The sequence below is a fragment of the Oryzias latipes genome, chromosome 11, assembly GCF_053564925.1.
Source record: "Oryzias latipes strain Hd-rR chromosome 11, Olatipes_Hd-rR_3.1".
In the NCBI taxonomy this organism is placed as follows: domain Eukaryota; kingdom Metazoa; phylum Chordata; class Actinopteri; order Beloniformes; family Adrianichthyidae; genus Oryzias; species Oryzias latipes.
The window spans coordinates 12,603,603-12,622,919 of record NC_136247.1 but is presented as its reverse complement, the minus strand read 5'-3'; the positions used below and the strand labels follow the sequence as shown (position 1 = coordinate 12,622,919).

At 45.2% G+C, this 19,317-nt stretch overlaps 1 protein-coding gene across 29 annotated transcripts in view; it reads right to left on the bottom strand.

Annotated features, from left to right (window-relative positions):
- Window positions 1-19,317, bottom strand: part of macf1a (microtubule actin crosslinking factor 1a) — a 192,963-nt gene that overhangs the window by 3,064 nt on the left and 170,582 nt on the right. For 11 of the 29 annotated variants that reach the window (XM_078954826.1, XM_078954828.1, XM_078954829.1 and 8 more), the window contains 33 exons: window positions 19,031-19,237; window positions 18,712-18,939; window positions 18,417-18,635; window positions 18,125-18,328; window positions 15,918-16,143; window positions 15,155-15,381; window positions 14,939-15,061; window positions 14,749-14,850; window positions 14,481-14,582; window positions 14,187-14,360; window positions 13,951-14,106; window positions 13,611-13,808; window positions 13,395-13,523; window positions 13,067-13,249; window positions 12,837-12,992; window positions 12,528-12,734; window positions 12,271-12,390; window positions 12,017-12,186; window positions 11,782-11,941; window positions 11,504-11,698; window positions 10,972-11,244; window positions 10,705-10,893; window positions 10,520-10,631; window positions 10,285-10,439; window positions 9,993-10,155; window positions 9,767-9,921; window positions 9,616-9,690; window positions 7,801-7,818; window positions 7,100-7,217; window positions 6,035-6,097; window positions 5,668-5,700; window positions 2,321-2,538; window positions 497-619 (listed from right to left, as the gene is read on the bottom strand). In XM_078954826.1, coding sequence (XP_078810952.1) covers window positions 497-619; window positions 2,321-2,538; window positions 5,668-5,700; window positions 6,035-6,097; window positions 7,100-7,217; window positions 7,801-7,818; window positions 9,616-9,690; window positions 9,767-9,921; window positions 9,993-10,155; window positions 10,285-10,439; window positions 10,520-10,631; window positions 10,705-10,893; window positions 10,972-11,244; window positions 11,504-11,698; window positions 11,782-11,941; window positions 12,017-12,186; window positions 12,271-12,390; window positions 12,528-12,734; window positions 12,837-12,992; window positions 13,067-13,249; window positions 13,395-13,523; window positions 13,611-13,808; window positions 13,951-14,106; window positions 14,187-14,360; window positions 14,481-14,582; window positions 14,749-14,850; window positions 14,939-15,061; window positions 15,155-15,381; window positions 15,918-16,143; window positions 18,125-18,328; window positions 18,417-18,635; window positions 18,712-18,939; window positions 19,031-19,237 — 5,181 coding nt within the window. The remainder of the gene's footprint in view (window positions 1-496; window positions 620-2,320; window positions 2,539-5,667; window positions 5,701-6,034; window positions 6,098-7,099; window positions 7,218-7,800; window positions 7,819-9,615; window positions 9,691-9,766; window positions 9,922-9,992; window positions 10,156-10,284; window positions 10,440-10,519; window positions 10,632-10,704; window positions 10,894-10,971; window positions 11,245-11,503; window positions 11,699-11,781; window positions 11,942-12,016; window positions 12,187-12,270; window positions 12,391-12,527; window positions 12,735-12,836; window positions 12,993-13,066; window positions 13,250-13,394; window positions 13,524-13,610; window positions 13,809-13,950; window positions 14,107-14,186; window positions 14,361-14,480; window positions 14,583-14,748; window positions 14,851-14,938; window positions 15,062-15,154; window positions 15,382-15,917; window positions 16,144-18,124; window positions 18,329-18,416; window positions 18,636-18,711; window positions 18,940-19,030; window positions 19,238-19,317) is intronic. The other 18 variants (XM_078954840.1, XM_078954838.1, XM_078954835.1 and 15 more) reach the window with 10 other exon arrangements.

The following is a 19,317-nucleotide window of genomic DNA, read 5'->3' as shown; positions in this document are numbered from 1 at the left end:
TATTCGTTACTCGTTACCCACCTCTGGACTGAACTAGAGAAAGTTCTAACAGTACGACACATTTATGTAGAAACTCACATGTTTGACAACAGACCAACACTAAAACAACAACACAAACACAACAGTCTAAGTGCAGAAGGTCAGACGCACACATTTGTGTCATTTTCTCAAGTTTATCATAAAGTTTACATTCGATTTTTAGATTTTCGTAAATCAAAAACTAATAAAGAACAGAAAAAAAATATATATTTTTCTTCTTCTCAATCAGAACCGTTGAAAATGACCATGACATGAATCGGTAGACTCAAAATCAGGGATCCGGTTTCTGTCTGAACTGCTTTGGGGACTTCTCCTCAAGAGCTTTGACGACTGCTGCGTGGCAGCAATCGTCCTGCAGGGCGGCGTCAAGCGTTTGGGTGCATTAGTGCATCAGCGCTTCCAGAGGGGTGGGGCGGGTGGGGCAGGACGGGGTGGGTGGGTGGCGTGGGTGCGTTACCTCGTGCCCAGGAGTGCTGGGGCTGACACCGAGCTCTGGGCAGCAGGGGCACTTGGCCGGCGTTGGGCTTTTACTGTTTGCCAGCCACGGCTTAGCATAGTCACGCGAATGAGGGAGGGAGGACTGAAAAGGGAGGAGGGAAAGCAGCAGATGTGGGGAGGGGGGAGTTGTGGGGGTCAGACAGCGCAGAGCGTTGTTGTGTAAAAGCGGATGTTTTGGGGTTGTTTTTTTTTGTTTTTTTTTTAAATGGTCAGTGCAGACAGACATTTTTGAAAGCAGGGTAAATGACAGAAGCAAAAGAGGAGACAAAAAGATGACAGGAAAAAAAAAGACAGAAACCCACAATTAAGGATGAAGTGACAACAGAAGGATGACAACAAATAAACAGTGAGTAATGGAGTGCAACAATTAATCGACTCAATCGATTTCTATTCCTACGATCCATCCACATCGATCTGAGGCAAAATGTTAATCAAATCCACATGAAAAATCATTTCAAAATAGAATAAATCGATTAAATGGATATTGGAAATTGTGAATAGATTTGTCATTAATTCTTGTTCACTTGTTTGTTTGTTTGTTTGTTAACACATTCAATTTACACTTGATTTTGAGAAAAAAATATAAGCAATCTGGAAAATGTCACCTGCACTGTTCAGTATCCAGGTGTTTCTCTCTGAGTCACACTGGTGGAATTTTTGGCTAAAGATGTCCTGGATCCATTTTTAGGACAGTCAATCGGATCGTTCAAAATGAACCAATATCCACTATGGATCAGATCAGCAATCACAAATTATAATATGAATTTAATCTGTAATAAAATGTATCATTACACCCTTGGTGTGCAACAAAAACCCAAGAAACGCACATATAAGAAAAACCACAGGACATCTGGGTGATCTGATTATTTTTCTGCTCCACTTGCAACTCTGAGGGAAAAGACACAACGAGAAAACACAGGAGACAAACTTCCAAACATGAAGCGAAGGAGAAACCAAAGCCAGGAGTTTTTCTGAGGCAGCAGAACTTCTTAACCCTTTGAGGAAGCAGACCCTCTGTAGTGCAACATCGTTCACTGCTCTATAAACCGTTCCTAAAGTCAGCTGGAAACACATGACTGAGCTTGAACTGTACTCAGAATAATTATGTTTTTTCTGACCTATTTAGTCCTGACAATGTTATAGATTTTCTCTATGTTTTACTAAGTAAAGTCTCTAGAAACGTTTTGTTTTCCATCTTGTTTCTGTTATGCTACGTTCACAACGGGCTCAGAAGTGCGCGTTCAAGCGACCGCATCCAGTGAAGAGTCTTTGTAAACGCACCTCAATGCGCATTTCGGACTTCCACATTTAAAACTCTCGTGTTGCAACACATGTTTTTATGATCATTTTCAGGCTCTACATAGAAAACACACGCAGGCATTAAACGCACGTTGAGAGGTAAACCATTTGGACTTTGACCAATCAGGGACTCAGATTTGGTGTTGACGTATGGCGTTTTTCTGTAACTCACAGAACTGTTGATCATAGAGGAGAAACTAATAATTTCGGTTTGTGCCCGGCTAGAATTGTAAGAGATCAGGTCTTTTATTTATCGGAATAAAATTGTGTGACATTTCACACCAAGCCTCTTCTGTGTACATGCACTAACATGGGGTGGGGACAGCCCAATGTGAACGCCATATGCTAAAAGCAAATTCAAGAATGCTCGTTTAATGCGTTCTTGAACGCGTCTTAGATGCCTGGAGTGTACGTAGCATAACAGTAAGTGAAGGTTGGCTCGCTTAGGGTCCTGTAAAGAACGGTTGCAGACTGTCACCCTTACCCTGGATGAGGTGGAGGCTGTCGGGGTGGCAGGTGTAGATGGAGCTGAAGGTAAGGAGGCTCCACTGTGGGAGGCCGAGGAGGAGGAGCGGGTGGGCGAGGCGTTGCGGGATCCCGGTTTGGAGCGCCGACCTCGTGATCGGAAGGCAGCCAGGCCCTGAGATGCTCCTTCAGGAAGGATGAACTTCTCTCTCAGCTCCAGGTTGGTGCGGCCTCGAGCTGCAGACAGAAGACAGGAGCGGGAGGAGACCTCATTATAGTGCAATGAGCTCTCTTGGTGGGATCACAGTTTCTCCTCCAGCAGGGGGCAGCAGAGGCAGCGAGCAGAGTGAGGGAGAGTCAGTGCTTCCAGACATTAAAGTGTTTGTCTTGAGAGTGCAGGTGAGCGGAGCAGGAGATCAGGAAGTCCAAAAACAGAGTCACTTTAGGAGGGTGCAAGTGAGGGAGTGCAACAGGGAAATTTATTTTGACCCAAAAGTTCAGAAAGTTCTGTACACCTGAAGCGTAATCTGGAGAAACTGCCATGGCCGCAGATAATCTGTCAGTACGAAGTCAGTCTGCAAATATCAAAAATTATATTCCCAAAAAGCAGTGACATAAACCACCTCAATTTGGGATTTGACCTCACACCAGTTCAGATTAAAGGACAGGAGGAGTCTAAGCTACTCCCTGGTTGCATTGTCTGATCAGATCCTGACTAGAACAGGCATGTCCAAAGCCCGGCCCGTGTTTACATTTCTGCACGCTCCTTTCATAAAACCAATGAAATGCTACAACCAGAATTTTCTAACAAGTGTGTTTACAATTTAATTTTTCCATTCGGCTAAATTACAGTTTAAGTTGTTGTAAATGTGTGGAAATGCAGTCATGTGACCTTTCTAATTCCTTTAAAAAATGTCATCAGTAAAAAAACAAAACAGTTGACAGTGAGGGCCACCAACTCCAGAATAAGGGAAACATTTTCCAGACTAATATGAAACAACAACTGTGTCGTCTGCCTAATATGCCAAGACAGTGGAGCCGTTCTAAAGAAGCTCAATCTCAAGAGGGACTACCAGACGAGACTTTCTCTCTACGACAAGCTAACTGGAAATGAACGGTGCGAAAAATGGATAAATTCACATTCATTTGGGTAAAAGCATTTAGATTTTTTTTATGTGTAAATATAAAAAAATAAAGCATTGCATAAAATGCCCATTAAATAGTTAATTTGCATTTAATTTAGTGAAAATAGGATAAATATGTCAGGCAGATTTGGTTGGCCCTCAAACACTTTCACCTCACCAAATCTGGCCCTCTTAGCAAAAGGTTTGGACACCCCTGCTCTAATAGTAGTGAGTGATTAACCCATTAACCAGGAATAACTGTAGTGAAGATCCACAGTCTGTGACTAAACATCTGAGCATGAACCAGTGTCTCCAGTTAACGACATGAAAACTACTCTTTAGATGAAGGCGAGCACTGTGGAGAGTAAAGCACATCCTCTCCTTCCTCAGTGGAGCTTTCATTTCACATCCTCTTCTAAGCTGCAAAGGAGCCCCCCCCCTCAGCTCTGCGATGGGTGCACAGGCTGTGTGTAATACACGTGTGGAGGGGGGGGGGCAGCAGTCATGCCTGACTAATGCTCAGGAGAGAGCCCAGATTCAGGGTTTCTCCCTTCCAAAGATGCTGAGCAGCATTTCTGGACAGAAAGGAGTGCAGCAGACAGCAGGAAGCCTGGAGAAGCCAGCCGCAGGGGGAAAGTGATGAAGAGGAGGAGGAGGAGGAGGAAAGAGCTGAAAAACAACAGTCATGTGATACTAAAATATGTTCACTTTCATGTCAAATGTAGACATAAGGACTGAAAATAACAAGACAGCAACATTTTAAGGCCTTCAAATTCGCTTAATTCATCCTCAGATAATTAAAACATTAAAATTCATCTATTACAGAAAAGTAATATGCAGAAGTTAAACTTATAGGAACAAAATTGCTTGTCATTTGGTTGAGAAGAAAGATGTTTCTTTTACAAAAGGAGCTGATCCTTTTTATGGTGTAGACGGCAAATCTTCCTGCCTAAAGAGTAGAGAAGCTACTTTATGGCAACTCTGAAACAGGCAGCAATGTCTTAGGAGCTGGTTGTTTTTAAGAATGATTTTCTAAAAGAAAGTTTTGAATCAATGTTTAGTTCTTGTGACTCATGACACTTCTACCTCTGTGCTTTGTGCTAGCATGCTGGGAGTTCTGAACATAGCCCCTCCAGGGTCAACATGTAATGTGGTGGGAATTTGCTAGTTTGACTCCTTTGCAGACAAGTGTTAGAATTGTGTTTTTTTTAACATGTTCTTGTCATTTTTATCTGATGACGGAGGACATATGTAAAGAAATTTAAGGTCTAAATTGCATTTCTGAGTATCTATTTATTCAAATCATGAATAAAGAGCAGATGCAAATATGCTTTTGAAAAACGTTTGCATTTGTAACGTAGAAAATATTCTGTGCGAGTAAGATCCCCGTTCTGAGGAGAAGGGGGCGGGGCTGCTCCACACCAATGGTGATTTCCAGGCAAATTTCTAAAAAACTACTGCTGCTCTTCAGGATGCCCTAGAAAATGATTTTATTCTTTATTTTTGGCTAAAAAAGGCATAATCATAACACTGAACGATTTTACAACAGAGCAAAAGATGAAGAGAATGGGACTTTAAAAAAGGGGGGTTAAAAATGGTCAAATTCATTTTGTGTTTAATAATAAAAAGTGTTAAAGTTTATCTGAGGTTGGATTAAGACCAAGTAGGTCTAAAATGTTGTTTTATTATTCTCAAACTAGTTTACATCAGAAATAAAAAGGGGGCTTTCTTCATTTTTTGCATGACTGTAAGACAGATTTACAGAGAAAGACAGAAAAAAAGAGGAGAGAAGGGCTGCAGCTTTCACAACCATCAGCTCAGCCGGCACCTCGCTTAAAGCCAGCCTTGGATTCTTTCCCCAGCGCTCAGAAATCTCACTGACAGGAGCTGTGCCGCAAGCTGCATTAATAGAAACCCAAGTTGGCCACATCCAGGACTTACTCAAATATCCTCCTGCTTTCTTTTGGTTTTTAAATTGTGAACATGCAAACAGATTCCTGCTCGATCTTTTGGTGCAGATGTTCAAAGGAAAACCTGAGCAGACCAGGGATTGGCCAAGTCCTGCTTCTGCTTTGCGTGAGGGAAGCACGAGGAAAACACGTGACAAACTGACAAAAGACGGAAACCAGCGTCTGCCAACCGTTAGAAAGAGTGCACACACATATGTGGACACACAGCTGTGGTTAAACATGGAGCTTGACAGATGAATGAAAGGTGGCAGACAGAGAGGAAGAGTAGATACCTCGGCAGCAGAAATAGCCAGGAGTGACCGTCACTGAGAGACACAAGAGACAACGTGAAAGAACTGCATGCGGAACGAAGACAGTCTCCCCGCCAAAAAAACACACAGCTCAAAAGGCACACGGCTCAACGCAGGAGTCCACGCCGAAGGCAGTCGCCATGGAAACGTATTAAAACATGATCACAGTTCAAGATGTCAGCAGCAACAGTTAGTCAGGCGGTCAGCGAGGCACAGCAACAAAGCCAAAACCCACAAACCCAAGAGAACAGGGAAAAGAGGACAAAAGAAGAAACCTGCAGAGAACCAACCAGAGGAAAACACAGAAAAAGGACCAAAAGACAGGCAGTGAGAAAGAGAGAAGCCCAACCTATACGAGATGAGATGGAGCTACTGGAATCGGAGCGGAGAATCTTAAGTCCTGGATGATGCACTGAGGAAAGAGAAAAAACAAAAAGAGGGAGGAAGAAAAGGGGAGGGAGAGATCTGAGGCCCATGCACCATGCAAACTACCATCTTAATTACACAATGGAAAGTGAGGAGTGAAGAAGTGATGTGGAAGATGAAATAAAAGAGGATGAACCCCCTCATGATGGACAGAAAGAACACAGATATGAGAGAGAAACAGTCCAGGGAGGAGAGGAGGAAGAGCAGCGACCCCGTCACCTGCTGACAAACATGACAAACGGGAGTTAACCTTTAACTGCTTCACCCGCTGCCCAGGAGGTTCCAGTGCAACCTGCTGGAGCATTCATGCTTGTTTGGGAACACGGCCTTCTTCTATTTTTAAATGACTTATATAATAAAGAAAAACAGCTAGAAAACAGTAAAATATGCTCTTTTAATTTTAATTTGTAAGATTTCTGACTTGGATGAATTGTTTATTTCTTATCAGCATGTTTTCCTATAAACATCTAAAGTTGTAAACCCCTTTCTACACAGCCATCTTTCTAATTAGGCAACTGATGAGACGCTGAGGGTTCAAATCCACACAAAAGCAGAGCTTTACACATCACAGGCTTTTTAAGCAGAAGGCAGACAAATTTTTGCTTCTATAAAAAAGAATGTTTTCTTCTCTTTACTTTAGAAGAAACTATTTCAACCAAACAAGACAGAAACTGAGGAGTACTTTGTGTCCCATAATGCATCACCTTCAGATGCTTAATGGAAACGGTAACAAAATAGAAAAAGTTTAAGGTTGTGTCCGATTTCCTTCACCGCTGAATACTTAGTGCGCTTTATAGTGAGTTCACCATTTTGTAGTGCTGTCCAGAACAACAATTCTAAAATCCAGTGCGCTAGAAATTTACCAGAATTCTTTGCAGAGATTTCCGTAATGACACAATCATAGATTCTGCAGTAGTCTAGGAATTCCCAACAACTGGAGTCTGGTAACAAAAGGAGACGCTTGTGTTTGTGGGTAAACATCACTCACCTCTGCAGGGATCATTCTTGACCAGAAACTCGTCGAGAGCCATCCAGCCCCCTCCAACTCTCACCATCACAGTGCTGCGCAAAATCCTCACCAAACGCAGCTGCTGAGAGTCTCCGAACTGAGCAGATGGAGAGGAAGGAGGAGAAAAGGACACGGGGAGATGAGAGGAGGAAGAAACAATAGTTATTGTTCTGATAAATGATTTGAAAACAATGCCCAATTTCACACCAAGAAGCCAATTTACCAAATCTGATCTCTACTCCATGCAGTGACAGAAAAAAAAGCATGCACTGACAGAACCGAAGATTCAGATACAGTCACTCAAACAAGACCACCACCATCATGATTGTGAGAAAACCATCATTTTCACATTTTCCAATCTCCCAGTGAAAGGTGACCAAGCAGAAGAAATCCTCTGGATTTCTCTCCAAGCAGCTTGACTTGCTTGGTTGCTTCAGCACACAGTTTTGCAGCAAAATGTTAATTATCCCTTCAGCCATGTTGCTTCCCCACGCGGCAAACACATCCCGACATCAACACGACAGGGCGGTGAAACCTGATCACTCGCCGCCAAGCCACAGAGGAGCGCTGCTTCTTTCAAATGATTTTTCTGTGAGTTTGTGTTTGCAGCCTGAGGATCTGTGGTGGAGGACGACGAGGAAGCAGCTTTCACGCGTCCATATATGGCAGAGGCACTTTACCTGATTTCCGAGGAAGAACTACAATAAATCCGGCAGACGGGGAGGAGCAGAGGAACACAAGGAGAAAGAAACAGAGCGAGAATGAAACAACAAGAACTAAGAACTCATGTTCATTTGAGCAAAACCGTTTGTGGTAGAGATCCTCAGTGATGTTTGTGGAGTTAGAGGATGGAGTTGGAAAAGAAGATGGAAGTGGAGGGTTGACATGCAGCGAGACACAAAGCAGACAAAAAGATGAGGGTTAAAATCTCCAGTGTCCTGCAGCCAAACGCTGGCTGCACTCATCATCATCAGAGGAGGATGATGAAGGAGAGGAGGTCTGCAGTGGTGTCAGTGATCCAGTAAATGAAATGCTGCTGTTAAAAATGAGTCTTTGACTGCTGTAAAATGTGCACAGATCCACAAAACGCAGATGGATAAATAAAACCCCACACTTCAGGGTTTGGAAAGCTAACCGTTGGTTTTTGGTCAGACATTCGGAGCTCTGTTCAAACTGTCAAAAATGTCACTGCTTCTCTTTTTCTTTTGAAAGTCGGATGCGTTTTCTGCTTCCTAAAGTTTATTCTTTGCAAAAAGACTCATGAGAAACCTAAAATTAACTACCAATGAAAGGCCCAGAAACAGTTGACGACATGCAAAGCAGTGAAGGCTTTGCAGCTTCAGATTAACATCTCCGTTTCTTGTAAAAAGATCAACTCACGTGACTTGCTGCTTGGTACTCAGATGGTTTAAAAAGCGAAATGGCAACACTTCACTTGAACTAGGTAATCAGTCATGGGTTGGGCCTGGATATCTGGAAATCATGCAGACACACCGGCCCTTGAGGCCTGGAGCTGCGCATCCCTGAGATAGACTGAGGGCGGTTGGCATTACTGCTTCATTTGAACAGAGCTTTTTTCAGGCCATCTTTCCTTTAAATTCCCAAGTTTAGTGTTAAATTATTTTAGCCATTATAGGAAAACTATTCTAAAAACCAGAGAGAGTAAGGTTTACATCCAGTTTAATTTTTATATTCAACACCAGAGTGTTAGTGATGTAATGATGGCTTGTTTTAGCTGAGCCTTTGCTGTATATTAAAGGCTCTTTCTATGAACCAGTGTATCAAATCTGAAGCAAAAATGAAGTTAGAACACACATGAAGGAGACTTTCCTTAAACAACAGAGATGCCTCTGTTACGTGGACAAATACGAACTTGCCGTGTCTGCCATTTGTGTGAGCTTATCTCGACAGTGGGGGTGATGCAGATGAAGAACTATGTAAAGATGTTTGAGGAGAGCTGACCTGCTCCAGCTGCAGAGCCTAAAACCTTGTTGTGAGAAAAGCTTTGATGAAAATTTTAAACTTATGTAAAGAACACAAAAACAAACAATACAACGTTTTTTTGGGGGTGTTCAGCTATAAAACCATATAAAAGTGTGGGTCTGTGTCAGTGTGCATCTGTGCGATAACATTTACACAGAGAAGGAAGTCCTGGAGCTGTGAGAAGTTAAATCATGTTATCTTGTTATTATACTGTGATAGTGTGATAGACACTGGTGAAAACATTGTGAAGAGAAGCTGTTACAGTTAGAACATGTTTAATTCTACAGAACTGGGTCAAAAACAACCCACAAGACACTTTCCTCTTTCTTTTCTTCTTTTTAAACTCTGAGGATGCTAATGCAGCATCTGTTTATAGTCTTTTAGGGGTTAAGCGAAAAAAATCAAACATCACCAACATTACAAGTTTGGATCTTTTCAGAAATTCTCTCCGACTCAGATCTTCAGCTGGCATTTTCTAAACATCATCCTGAAGAGTTTCAAATAACACTCACCCGGTATTTATTCTCTCCTATCTGCTCCACCTGGAACCTCTTGGCACACTTGCACTGAGCCACCTGCCGGGTCACCTGAAAGACCCCAGACAGCAGTCAGCACATTGGTGCTCATTTTTGTTCCTGAGATGCATCTCTCACATGCCCTTACCTCGTCCTCTATCTTATCAGCATCAGTGGTGGGCCTGTAGGCATCCTTGTTGGGGTGCAGAGCAGCCACAAACTCATAATAGTCGATGTAACCGTCTCCGTCTCTGTCAAAAATGTCCGCTACTGCCGTCATCTCCAACTTGCTTGTTGGAAATTCTGCACAGACAGAACAGAACTCTGGCACATGCTCTTGGAAGTTAAGGACAAGCAACAAGAGATGATCGTACTTGAAGCTAAGATGCCGTCGATGAACTCCTGCCGTGTGATCTTTCCGTCCTGGTCCTTATCGATGCGGCGGAAGAAATCCATGACTCGAGACTTCTTGTGGTTCATCCAGCGCATGTACTTTTTCCTCCACACGTCAAAGTCAAAGTTGGCAAACTCCTTGAGCTGAGAGTAGATGACATATTTAATGTAACATAAAAAGCCAGATAAAGTCAAAGAAAAAGGTCAAACACTGCTAAACAAAGAAGTTTGACCATTTTAGACTTTTTTCCAGATAACACTGAAGTCAGTCACCTCTTCCAGTCGGTCCAGAGCGTCGTTGAGTTTCCGCTGGCGGTCCAGAGTCAGCAGCCACACCTGCTGCCACCTGGCGCAGAGCTGGTTGAGTCTGGGGTTGGCTCCGGAGAGCTGCATGGGGGCTTGCTGTTGCTGCTGTTGCTGATGTTTGCCTAACCAGGATAAGGAGGGACTGTTGTAATCTGGTGGATGTTGGAATTTTTGTTTACCAAGTAAAGTGAAGCAAACGTACGAGCTCCTCTCCTCTCAGCCAGGCTGCTGGGGGGCTCTGCTGGTTTCCTTTTGTAAGTCTTTGTCACTTTGTCAAAATCCGGCTGCTTCCGCGTCATCTCCTCTATGAACGTCTGAAAGCCACAAACGGACGGTGAAGAAAACCTATCAAGGAGGCAGCAGGAGAAAACCTGGAGGAAAGCCCACCTGGTGCTCGGCGATGAGCGTTTTGAGATGTGGGATGTCCTGAGGAAGCGGCTCCGTGTCTCTCTGGATCAGTGTGGTCTCGGACCACTGCAGCCACGACAGCAGCTCCTCCAGCAGGTTGGCATTATTGAGCACTTCGGTCAGAGCCGTCTCCAGTCGCTGTTCGTGCTGCTTGGCCCAGGTCAACACCTGAAAGGCAAAGACATGTACTTCCCTCAAAGAATGAACCGGATGCTGTAAACCTCCAAAGATTGTAGCTTTCCTCACCTCCTCAAAGCGCGCCCTGATGATGGTGATCCAGTGTTTGATGGTGGTAATGGAATCCGGATGACAAACTGTCAGGATGGCCTCTCCCATGCCAGCGGCCTTGTTCACGTCGGTCCTCTTCTCCTCCACGGTTCCCATGAAGTCTCGATGGGTCCGCAGCAGCGCCTGCAGCGTCTCCGCCTCCTCAGGGAGGACCCCACGGAAACGGAGCGACTGTTCTGCTTCGGAGAGCCACTCCAGCAGCAGCTGCACGGCGGTGCGAAACTCCTCGGCCTAACACAAAATGAAGGTCCTTTACTTTGTTTGAAACAAGGTCGGCTTCATTTTTGTTGCACAAATAACAGAATTTTGAAAATGTAAAAATATTTGTGTTGACTGATACTAAGACATGCTAGAACCACTATGTTGTGTTTTTAAGTGGAACATTTACAAATGGGACATGGCTACACTGGAATCAAACTACAGAGTCAGCGTCAACAAAAAATCTTCCAGATGTGCAGTTTTGTTGCCGTGCGTCTGCTTGCGTTCTGACCTGCTTGAGCGCCTGCTGGAGGCGGGTCTGTTTGGTCACCGACAGGGCGCACACTGTGTCCCAGCGGTTGCTGAGCTCCTGCAGCTGAACCTTGACCCAGGCAGTGTCGTCGCGACCCGTCTCCATCAGATCCCGGGCCGAACGCTTCAGAGCCTGAACGCTGCTGGTTCTCTTTCCTAGATCTTTTTGAAAAGCCTGCAGCAGAGGGTCAAACAGGGTTGTGGAGGAGTTGGCTCAGAATTCAGAGAAGCAGATGTTGAGCTTCTGTAGTGACGCACCTTATGTGTATCCATGAGATTTGATACCAAGTCCAGGTCTCCGTGGACAGGCTGGTCTTCAGCCAGCTGAGGCTCCACTCGGTAGAGCCAGTCCACCAAAGCCTGAAGAGCTTCTGCAAACTGACCGGAGAACAGCAGAGCCTCCTCCAGCTTGTGCTGCCTGCATCGAAGAGAGAAACATCTTTAAACATCTACTTTTCTTTTGTTTTAGTAATCAGATGAGATGTTTCTGTACCTTTCTACACTCTTTCCACAAACCGTGTCCCATTTATCACGAACTTCCCCCACCAGGTGATCCAGTTTCTGCTGGTCGGCGGGCAGCTGAGCCTTATCCCTCATGGCCTTCCCGGACCTCACTGTGGTGTCGTAAACGGGCTGCTTCGATCCCAGAGCTTTTTGAAACTCCTGAAGAGACGTAGAAACATTAGAGAGCAGATTAGAGCAGAATGTGGTTCTAATGTTGAGTTATTTTACTCCATGATGTGATACCTTGTGCTTAGTGAGTTGTACTTTGATCTTGTCAGGTTCATTGGAGATCTCCACTTCTGAGTCCAGCTTTCTCTCCGCTTCTTCCAGCCAATCAGTCAGCTTCCTCCAGGCTTCATGGAACTGACGACAGAATCACAATTTTATTTTTGTAAGAAGATAAAATTCAAAATAATAATAAGATGTTTCATATGTCTTTTGACCTTTACTCTTTTGACCAGATGCCAGAGGATTGGAGTTTAGCAGAAGCAGCCTCTCACCTGTTTAGCGCGTTTGCGAGCCTCATCGAGGTGTCGGCCGCGGTCCAGAGACCTCTGAACCAGCTTGTCCCAGCGAGCCTGGACGCTTAGCAGCAGGTTCTTGATAAGAACCACATCCTGCTTTAAGCTGGCAAAGCGGAGCTGAGAGCCAGCCTTCTCCAAAGCCAGGACCTGCTCCCGATGCGTGTTCACTTCATTCACAAACACCTGTGGAAAAGAGAACACTAAGTAATCCCAAACTTCATCTTATTTTAGATAAAAACCCCCATAAACAAAACCAAAGTGGCTTCTGTGAGATGAAGGTCTAACCTTGTGCTCATCAATCTGGAAGAGGACCGTGTCCAGGATGAGGCTGGGCGGCTGGGCCATGTTCAGAGTTTGCTCAGCCTGAGTCAGCCAGTTGATGGTGTCCTGCAGTGAAGTCTGAAATCCTGTTGCCAGGGAAACGGCCTCCTCCAACTTCGCCTGGAGAAGTTTTAAAGATTAGACATTTCCCATTTAAGTTAACAGAATTAAATCAAAAGAGGAATATGTTTTACCCTGCGGTCATCCATCTTGGTGTTAAGGCTTGCCCACTTGTTTTGCAGCATAGCCAGGTTCTGCTGGGTCTGGGTGGTGCCTGGTCCGGCCTCATCGCCTCCACGGGCCATCAACATGGACTCTCCCTGATCCAGCAGGCGATGGTACTGTTCTGATCGCTGAGCCAGCTGACCCTGGAGCTCCTGCAGACAGAGAGGGGAGAAAGTGAGGTTTAAAGTGCCTGATGGTCACCATCTGCCCGGCGTGTAAACGGAGGAGAGCAGGACAGATGACACAGATATCTTTAATGAGCCTCAGAGGATCAGTGAGCTGCTGAGTTTCTGTTACCTCATGCTGCTGCAGCTGCTCCCTGGCTGTTTCTGGGAGACCCCCGGTTGGTTTTGCGGCAGACAGCTGACTCTCAGTCCTCCTCAGCCACTGGAGGAACTCTTCCAATTCTCCATGGAAACCTTCAGCCTGCAAAAACACAGAGGGACAAGGCACTGAAACCTTCTTTATCCTGGAGAATGAGAGGAAATCATCTGTTTTCTCGTTTTCCTGTACCTGCTGCAGTGCAGCCTCCAGGAGCTTCTGTCGCTCCTGGGTCTTCAGCAGTAGACTCTCCCAGCTCTGGTTCAGCTGATCCAGCTGTGCCCTAAGGTGGCTGGCCTCGTCGCCAGGAGAGGACTCCAGCAGCTCAGCAGCAGCACTGTTCACAGTCTCGACTGTGGCACGATGGGACAGCACATCATTACGCAAAACCTGGAGGAGCCAGAGAGAGGAAAGAAGTTTTTTATGGGTTCAAATATAATTGTTTAAAGTCTAAACAGTGTGAGGAAAGGATGGTAGATTACATCAAGATTGTAAAAAAGAAGCATCTTTAGCAGGAGGAATATACACTCACGTTGTGTTTGGCTAGCTCAATTTCGATGGCCTTGGGGTCGGAGCTGACTGGTCGCTGAGTGTCCAGAGTGGTGTGTGTGTGGTTCAACCACGCCTGCAGCTCAGAGAGGGCGTGCTGGAACTGACCCAAAGCCAGCAGGGCCCCCTCCAGCTTATGCTGCAAGAAAGAAACGCAGAGGCTCAGGCTACAGAGGAGGGGTCAAATATGCTTTCCTTAATCCTGACTGGCTTCCGTACCTGTCTCTGGGTGATTTTATCTCCTAGGTTCTCCCAGAGGTGCCGGAGTTCAGTCAGTGGCTCTTGGATCATGTCTCGATCCGTCTGGTCTGACACTTTTTTCAGCAGCAGCTCCCCCTGGTGGCACAGCTTCTCCATGTCGATCTGCTGCTGGTATACCTCCACCTTGTACTGCTGCTCAGGAGAAACAAGCAGCAGAAAGCTCTTCAAATACATACAGTCCTCAACTAAACATCTGTACAAGATTCAAGCATCTGTCTGTGTTCATGGATGACTGAGCAGCTTTTCACCAACCTTGAGCTCTTCAATCTGCTGTTTGACAGTTCCCAGGTCAGTTCCCACGGTCGACATTTCACACAGTTTGATCACTGCGTTGTCCAGGTAGTCAAACATTGCCTAAAAACGATGCAAAGATTAGAATAGATTAAGGTCGGTGGCACTAAGATTACAGAACAAAACAGAAACCGGATTTCCAATTTAAATGTAAACAACATGAAATTTAAAGAAAAAAGAGCTTAAAGCTTCTCTGCACAAAAGAGAATAAATCCAAAGAAACACAAACCTGCAAAGCATCCTGATATTGAACCGAGGCAGTCATCGCCTCCTCCAGCCTCTCCATCCTCTCCCTCCACGTCCGGTTAAGGCCCTCCCAGGCAGCATTCATCTGAAAGACAAACAGGATGTACTGGTGGGTCAACTTCTGGGAGAGCTTCCAAGGAGTTTTTAACCTCAGGAAATGTCTCAGTTTTCACCTCATCTATGGTTTTCTTGACTTCAGGTTTTTCAGTCTCTCCACAGGCAAAGATGAGGTCAGCTCCAAGAGTCCTGACAAACTCCAGCTCCTCCCTCAGGCCGTCTGTCTCCGCCTTGATGGCCTAATAAAAAAAATTAAAAAAACATTTTCATGAGTCACTGAGCACGCAAAAGCAGGACAGCTCCGTTTTCCTGCCTGCAGCTCATCCTCAGACCTCAGCAGCCTCGATCTGCTGTTTGATGAGTGAAGGGTCCACGCCCGGGTCCTCCAGGTCCTTCACAATGTCCTGGGTGTCTCGGAGCGTGGTCAGCAGGGCCACCACGTCGGCCCAGAACTTTCCAGCCAAGTCCAAGACATCGTTCAGTTTTCCCTCTCTCTCCTCTGCGCGCTGCCGGATCTCATCCCACAGAGAGCGAAGGCGCAGGAGGCGGGAGCGAACCGCTGCAGAATAAGAGACACAGAATCTCACTAAGCATTGTGGGTAATATGTCATCGTCATTTATCAAGTGTTTATTAACTAAATTTAAACCATAAATTTAAACAGGGGTATGCTCAATATTCTGTGAGTCCTAATCTCTGTGAACAGTGAGGTCTTTCTTTTAAAAGACCCCAAAGCTCCTGAGGGGGCGATGGAACAAGGAGACATCTGTCCTGTTTGTTCTCACTGGAAAAAAAACAAAGTTATTGCTGCTGACCCTGCTCCATTTCATCATGTAACAACTGCTGGGTCACATTCGCCCTGGCTCCACTCAAAGGACGAAAGCTCACAATAAGAACTGTAAAGGTTTCCATCATTTCACAGACCTCACAGACCTTTCCTCAGAAGAAAATGTAAACAGTTCAGCTCCAGCAGCAGCAGGATTTACTTTGACTATGATCAAGTTTAAAAACTACAAAGACAATTCTGAAAAGACTCTGAAGAGGAGATGGCAGCTATTCCTTCTGAGTCTTCATGACTTTGAAGGTGCATCCCTCACCCTGAGCAGCAGGATCGTCATTAGCCGCTCTGCTGATGAGCTCCTCTCCGCGGGCGCACAGAGCCGAGAAGCTCGGCAGCAGTTTATCCAGCTCCAGCCCCTGAGCGCGATGCTCTGCCAGCTGCTCTCGGATCTTCTCCACCTCTGCAGCCACCGGAGGGGGCTGCCGCAGACGCTGCACCGCCCCCTCCAGAGTCTCCAGGAGCGGGTCCATCTTATCATGAAACTGGAAGCAGAAAGAAGCAGAAGGCACAGTTATGAAGATCCAGAGTTTGAGTAATTGGTGACATTCTGAAAGTAGGAAGGTACTGAGACCTGACGTAAGGCATAATGACTGTATATGAGAACTGGACTGAGTGATCCCTCCCCCTTAGCATCCCAAACAGAAAGTATCTAAAGAGGCCAAAATCCCATAGACTTCTATTGAGAAATAAACAGCTATTACTCAATTTATTTGCCAGAATAGCCATTCTTGCTCTGATACATCTTTTTAACATAATTTTAATCCTTTTCCCTTTTTTTTTTAAAATCCTAATTGCTCAATATATTTTTTGTTATTGCAAGTTATTCAAGTTATAAACTGACCAATCAAAGTCCTGTGTGTGGTCTCACGTCAAAACCTTTAAAAGGTTTGATTGACAGATTTTCCTGAGCCTGCTTTCGGTTAGAATGGGTGTGGCCTTCCAACAAGCTCACTCCTGATTGGCGAAAGTGATTGACTAATCACTTCTTACTGACGTTTTCTGGCTCCAACGTAACAAAATAGCAACTGAATTGACTTTATTTTATTACAGCTGGAAATAAGACATTTTCTATGACTGACGTCACAATCACTCGGTCCAGTTATCTTATACAATCAATGCCTCAGCCGTCTCAGGTAGACTGCAGTAACACAAATGTGTGGATGCAGAGAATCCAAAGTTCGACAATACTCAGTATCACACTTTCAGCACGTCATCCAGGTACAACAGGAAACCATTTACACCTGAGTCCACTTTAGAAGATATTTCCGACAAGAGCAACCAGAGGATGCTTTTGAATACAACATACTACCGAGACTTAGGTAACTACAAACAACAGATCAAGAAGGGCAGTCAGAACTGATTTATATAAATAAATAAAAAACCTCTAAGGGACATTCACATCACGAACTACAACAATACATTCTCATGCTTAGACTCAGCTGATTTCTGGCTCCAATAAACACTGAGATGTTCTGGAGCTGCAGCTCATCACAGACTAGTAATAATAATAATAATAATAATGGATTGGATTTATCTGCGCTTTTTCAAGACACCCAAAGCGCTTACATTATGTCCATTATTCATTCACTCCTCATTCATACTTGGTGATGGTAGCTACGGTTGTAGCCACAGCTGCCCTGGGGCAGACTGACAGTGAGTTACAGTTATTAATAGACTACCTATCAGCTCCACTTCAAGGTCGACAGAACTGATATTTGAGTTCTGAGTTCTTGAAATACCAACAGATACGTTTTTGTCTTGACAATAATTAATAATCAACAGCTTTTTCTTGTCCAGGAAAACCAACACATTCTTTACTTTCAGGAGTTAAGCGACAGCTTAACTCAGTGGGCTTACCTCTAGCAGCTGGGTGATTGCAGTGAGCAGTGACCATGAAGAAAATGGTGGAGAGGAGCAACACACAGCACACCCACAATGAACGAGGGATGGGATGGAGTTAGGAATGAGAGGTGACAATGGGGGACGGAGGTTAGGTGAGAGAATGATGGGGGAGGAGACAAGGTGGTGGGTTGAGGAAGGAATGAAAACAGAGCGAGTAGAGGAGGAGTGAGACATGGAGCGGTTTGAAGGGGGCGGAGGGTGGAGAAACAATACAGTGAGTTCAATCAGTCATGCAGTACATGTGCAAAGTGACACGTGATATCCACTCCACATTTTGACTTTATCGTGTTAAATGAAATGCAAGAATTAAAATAATGTATAAAATTATGTCTGACATGACAGTAAAAAGAGTAACTCTCCTTTCTAATTGACTGAGGGTCTACTTTAAACTTTGTTAAACAAGACATTACATTTCTACCAACTGATAAACACACAAAAGCTAAAGCTGTTACTGTTACTTGTAGTAAGTTGTAGTACAATAAAGTTTAATTTGAATAAAGAAATGACACGAAGTAGAAAGGCCATCCTGCAGAATGTTGCTGCGGCTCATCTGTGTCGTACCTGTGAAGACTGGGACACTGCCTCATCCAGGTCTGTGGCACGACCTTTCACCTCCTCCTTGATGGCCTGGTAGCGCCTCTCGGCGTCCATGTAGCGCTGCCTCACTGTCCCCCCCTCTTGGAGACTGAGCTCTGCCAGCTGGGGCCCGATCTTCAGCAGCTTGTCGATGTGAGGCTTGTGCTCGGCGATGGACTCCCTGATAAGCTGGACAGTGAAGTGGGGAGAGTAAAGAGTTGAGTTGGTGACATTTAGCAGGTGAACAGACGGGGATCACAGAAACTGATGCTAATACCCTCATCTGATCCTGCTGCAGACGGAGAGCATCTGTGTCGATGGCTGGAGGGGGAAGCTGCGTGATGAGGGTTTCCGTTTCACACAGCCATGGCTCCAACTCTTCGTGGGTTTCCCAGAATCGTGCCACTAGAACCTGGGCCTGCTCCAGTGCAGAGAACCGCTCGCTGTGATTCTGACTCACTGCATCGTAACGAGCGCTCAGAGAGTTGGTTTTAACCTAAGGAAGAACATGGAGACATTCAGACACTGGAGATGATGCTTCTTAGTAACTAAATAAACTGCGAGTGACTTGCCATCAGCGCATCTCTCTGAGCGTAGCTGCAGGCCTCCAGGATGTCCTCTCTGGTGCTCAGGAGCTGATCTACAGTGTCTTTGTGTCGGATAATGTCAATGTTGAAGGCCCTCTGCACTTGCAGCTGAGCCACGGTCACGTCAGGCTCCAAGCTGAGAGGCCCCAGAGACGCCAGTTTACGCTCCGTCTCTGCAACCCAGGCCAACTCTGCATCCACTGCCTCCTCATACTAACAACAGAAATTAAATTCAGCAAGATGCAATAAAAAAAAACCTTTATGTTAATTAGAAAGGCTTTGTTGGTTGGAGTGGTCGCAGTACCTGCTGTGACCTCTGGATGGCAGCCTGCACCAACTGCACCCGCTGAGTGATGGTTTCATCTGCATGCCGGTACCTCTGGTTGGCGTCAGCCACATGGCGGTCCAGGCCTTCGCGAGCTCGCCACGGCACCAGGTCCAGCAGGGCGTTTCCCACCTCGTTCACTGTGTCCAGAACCAGACGCTTCTCAGCAGACACTTTCTTCAGCTCCTGCAGAGATGAAGGCACAAGATCCCACAATCACAATCTAAAATGTTACTAGTTCTGAGATATTTTCTTTCTTTTCAAAA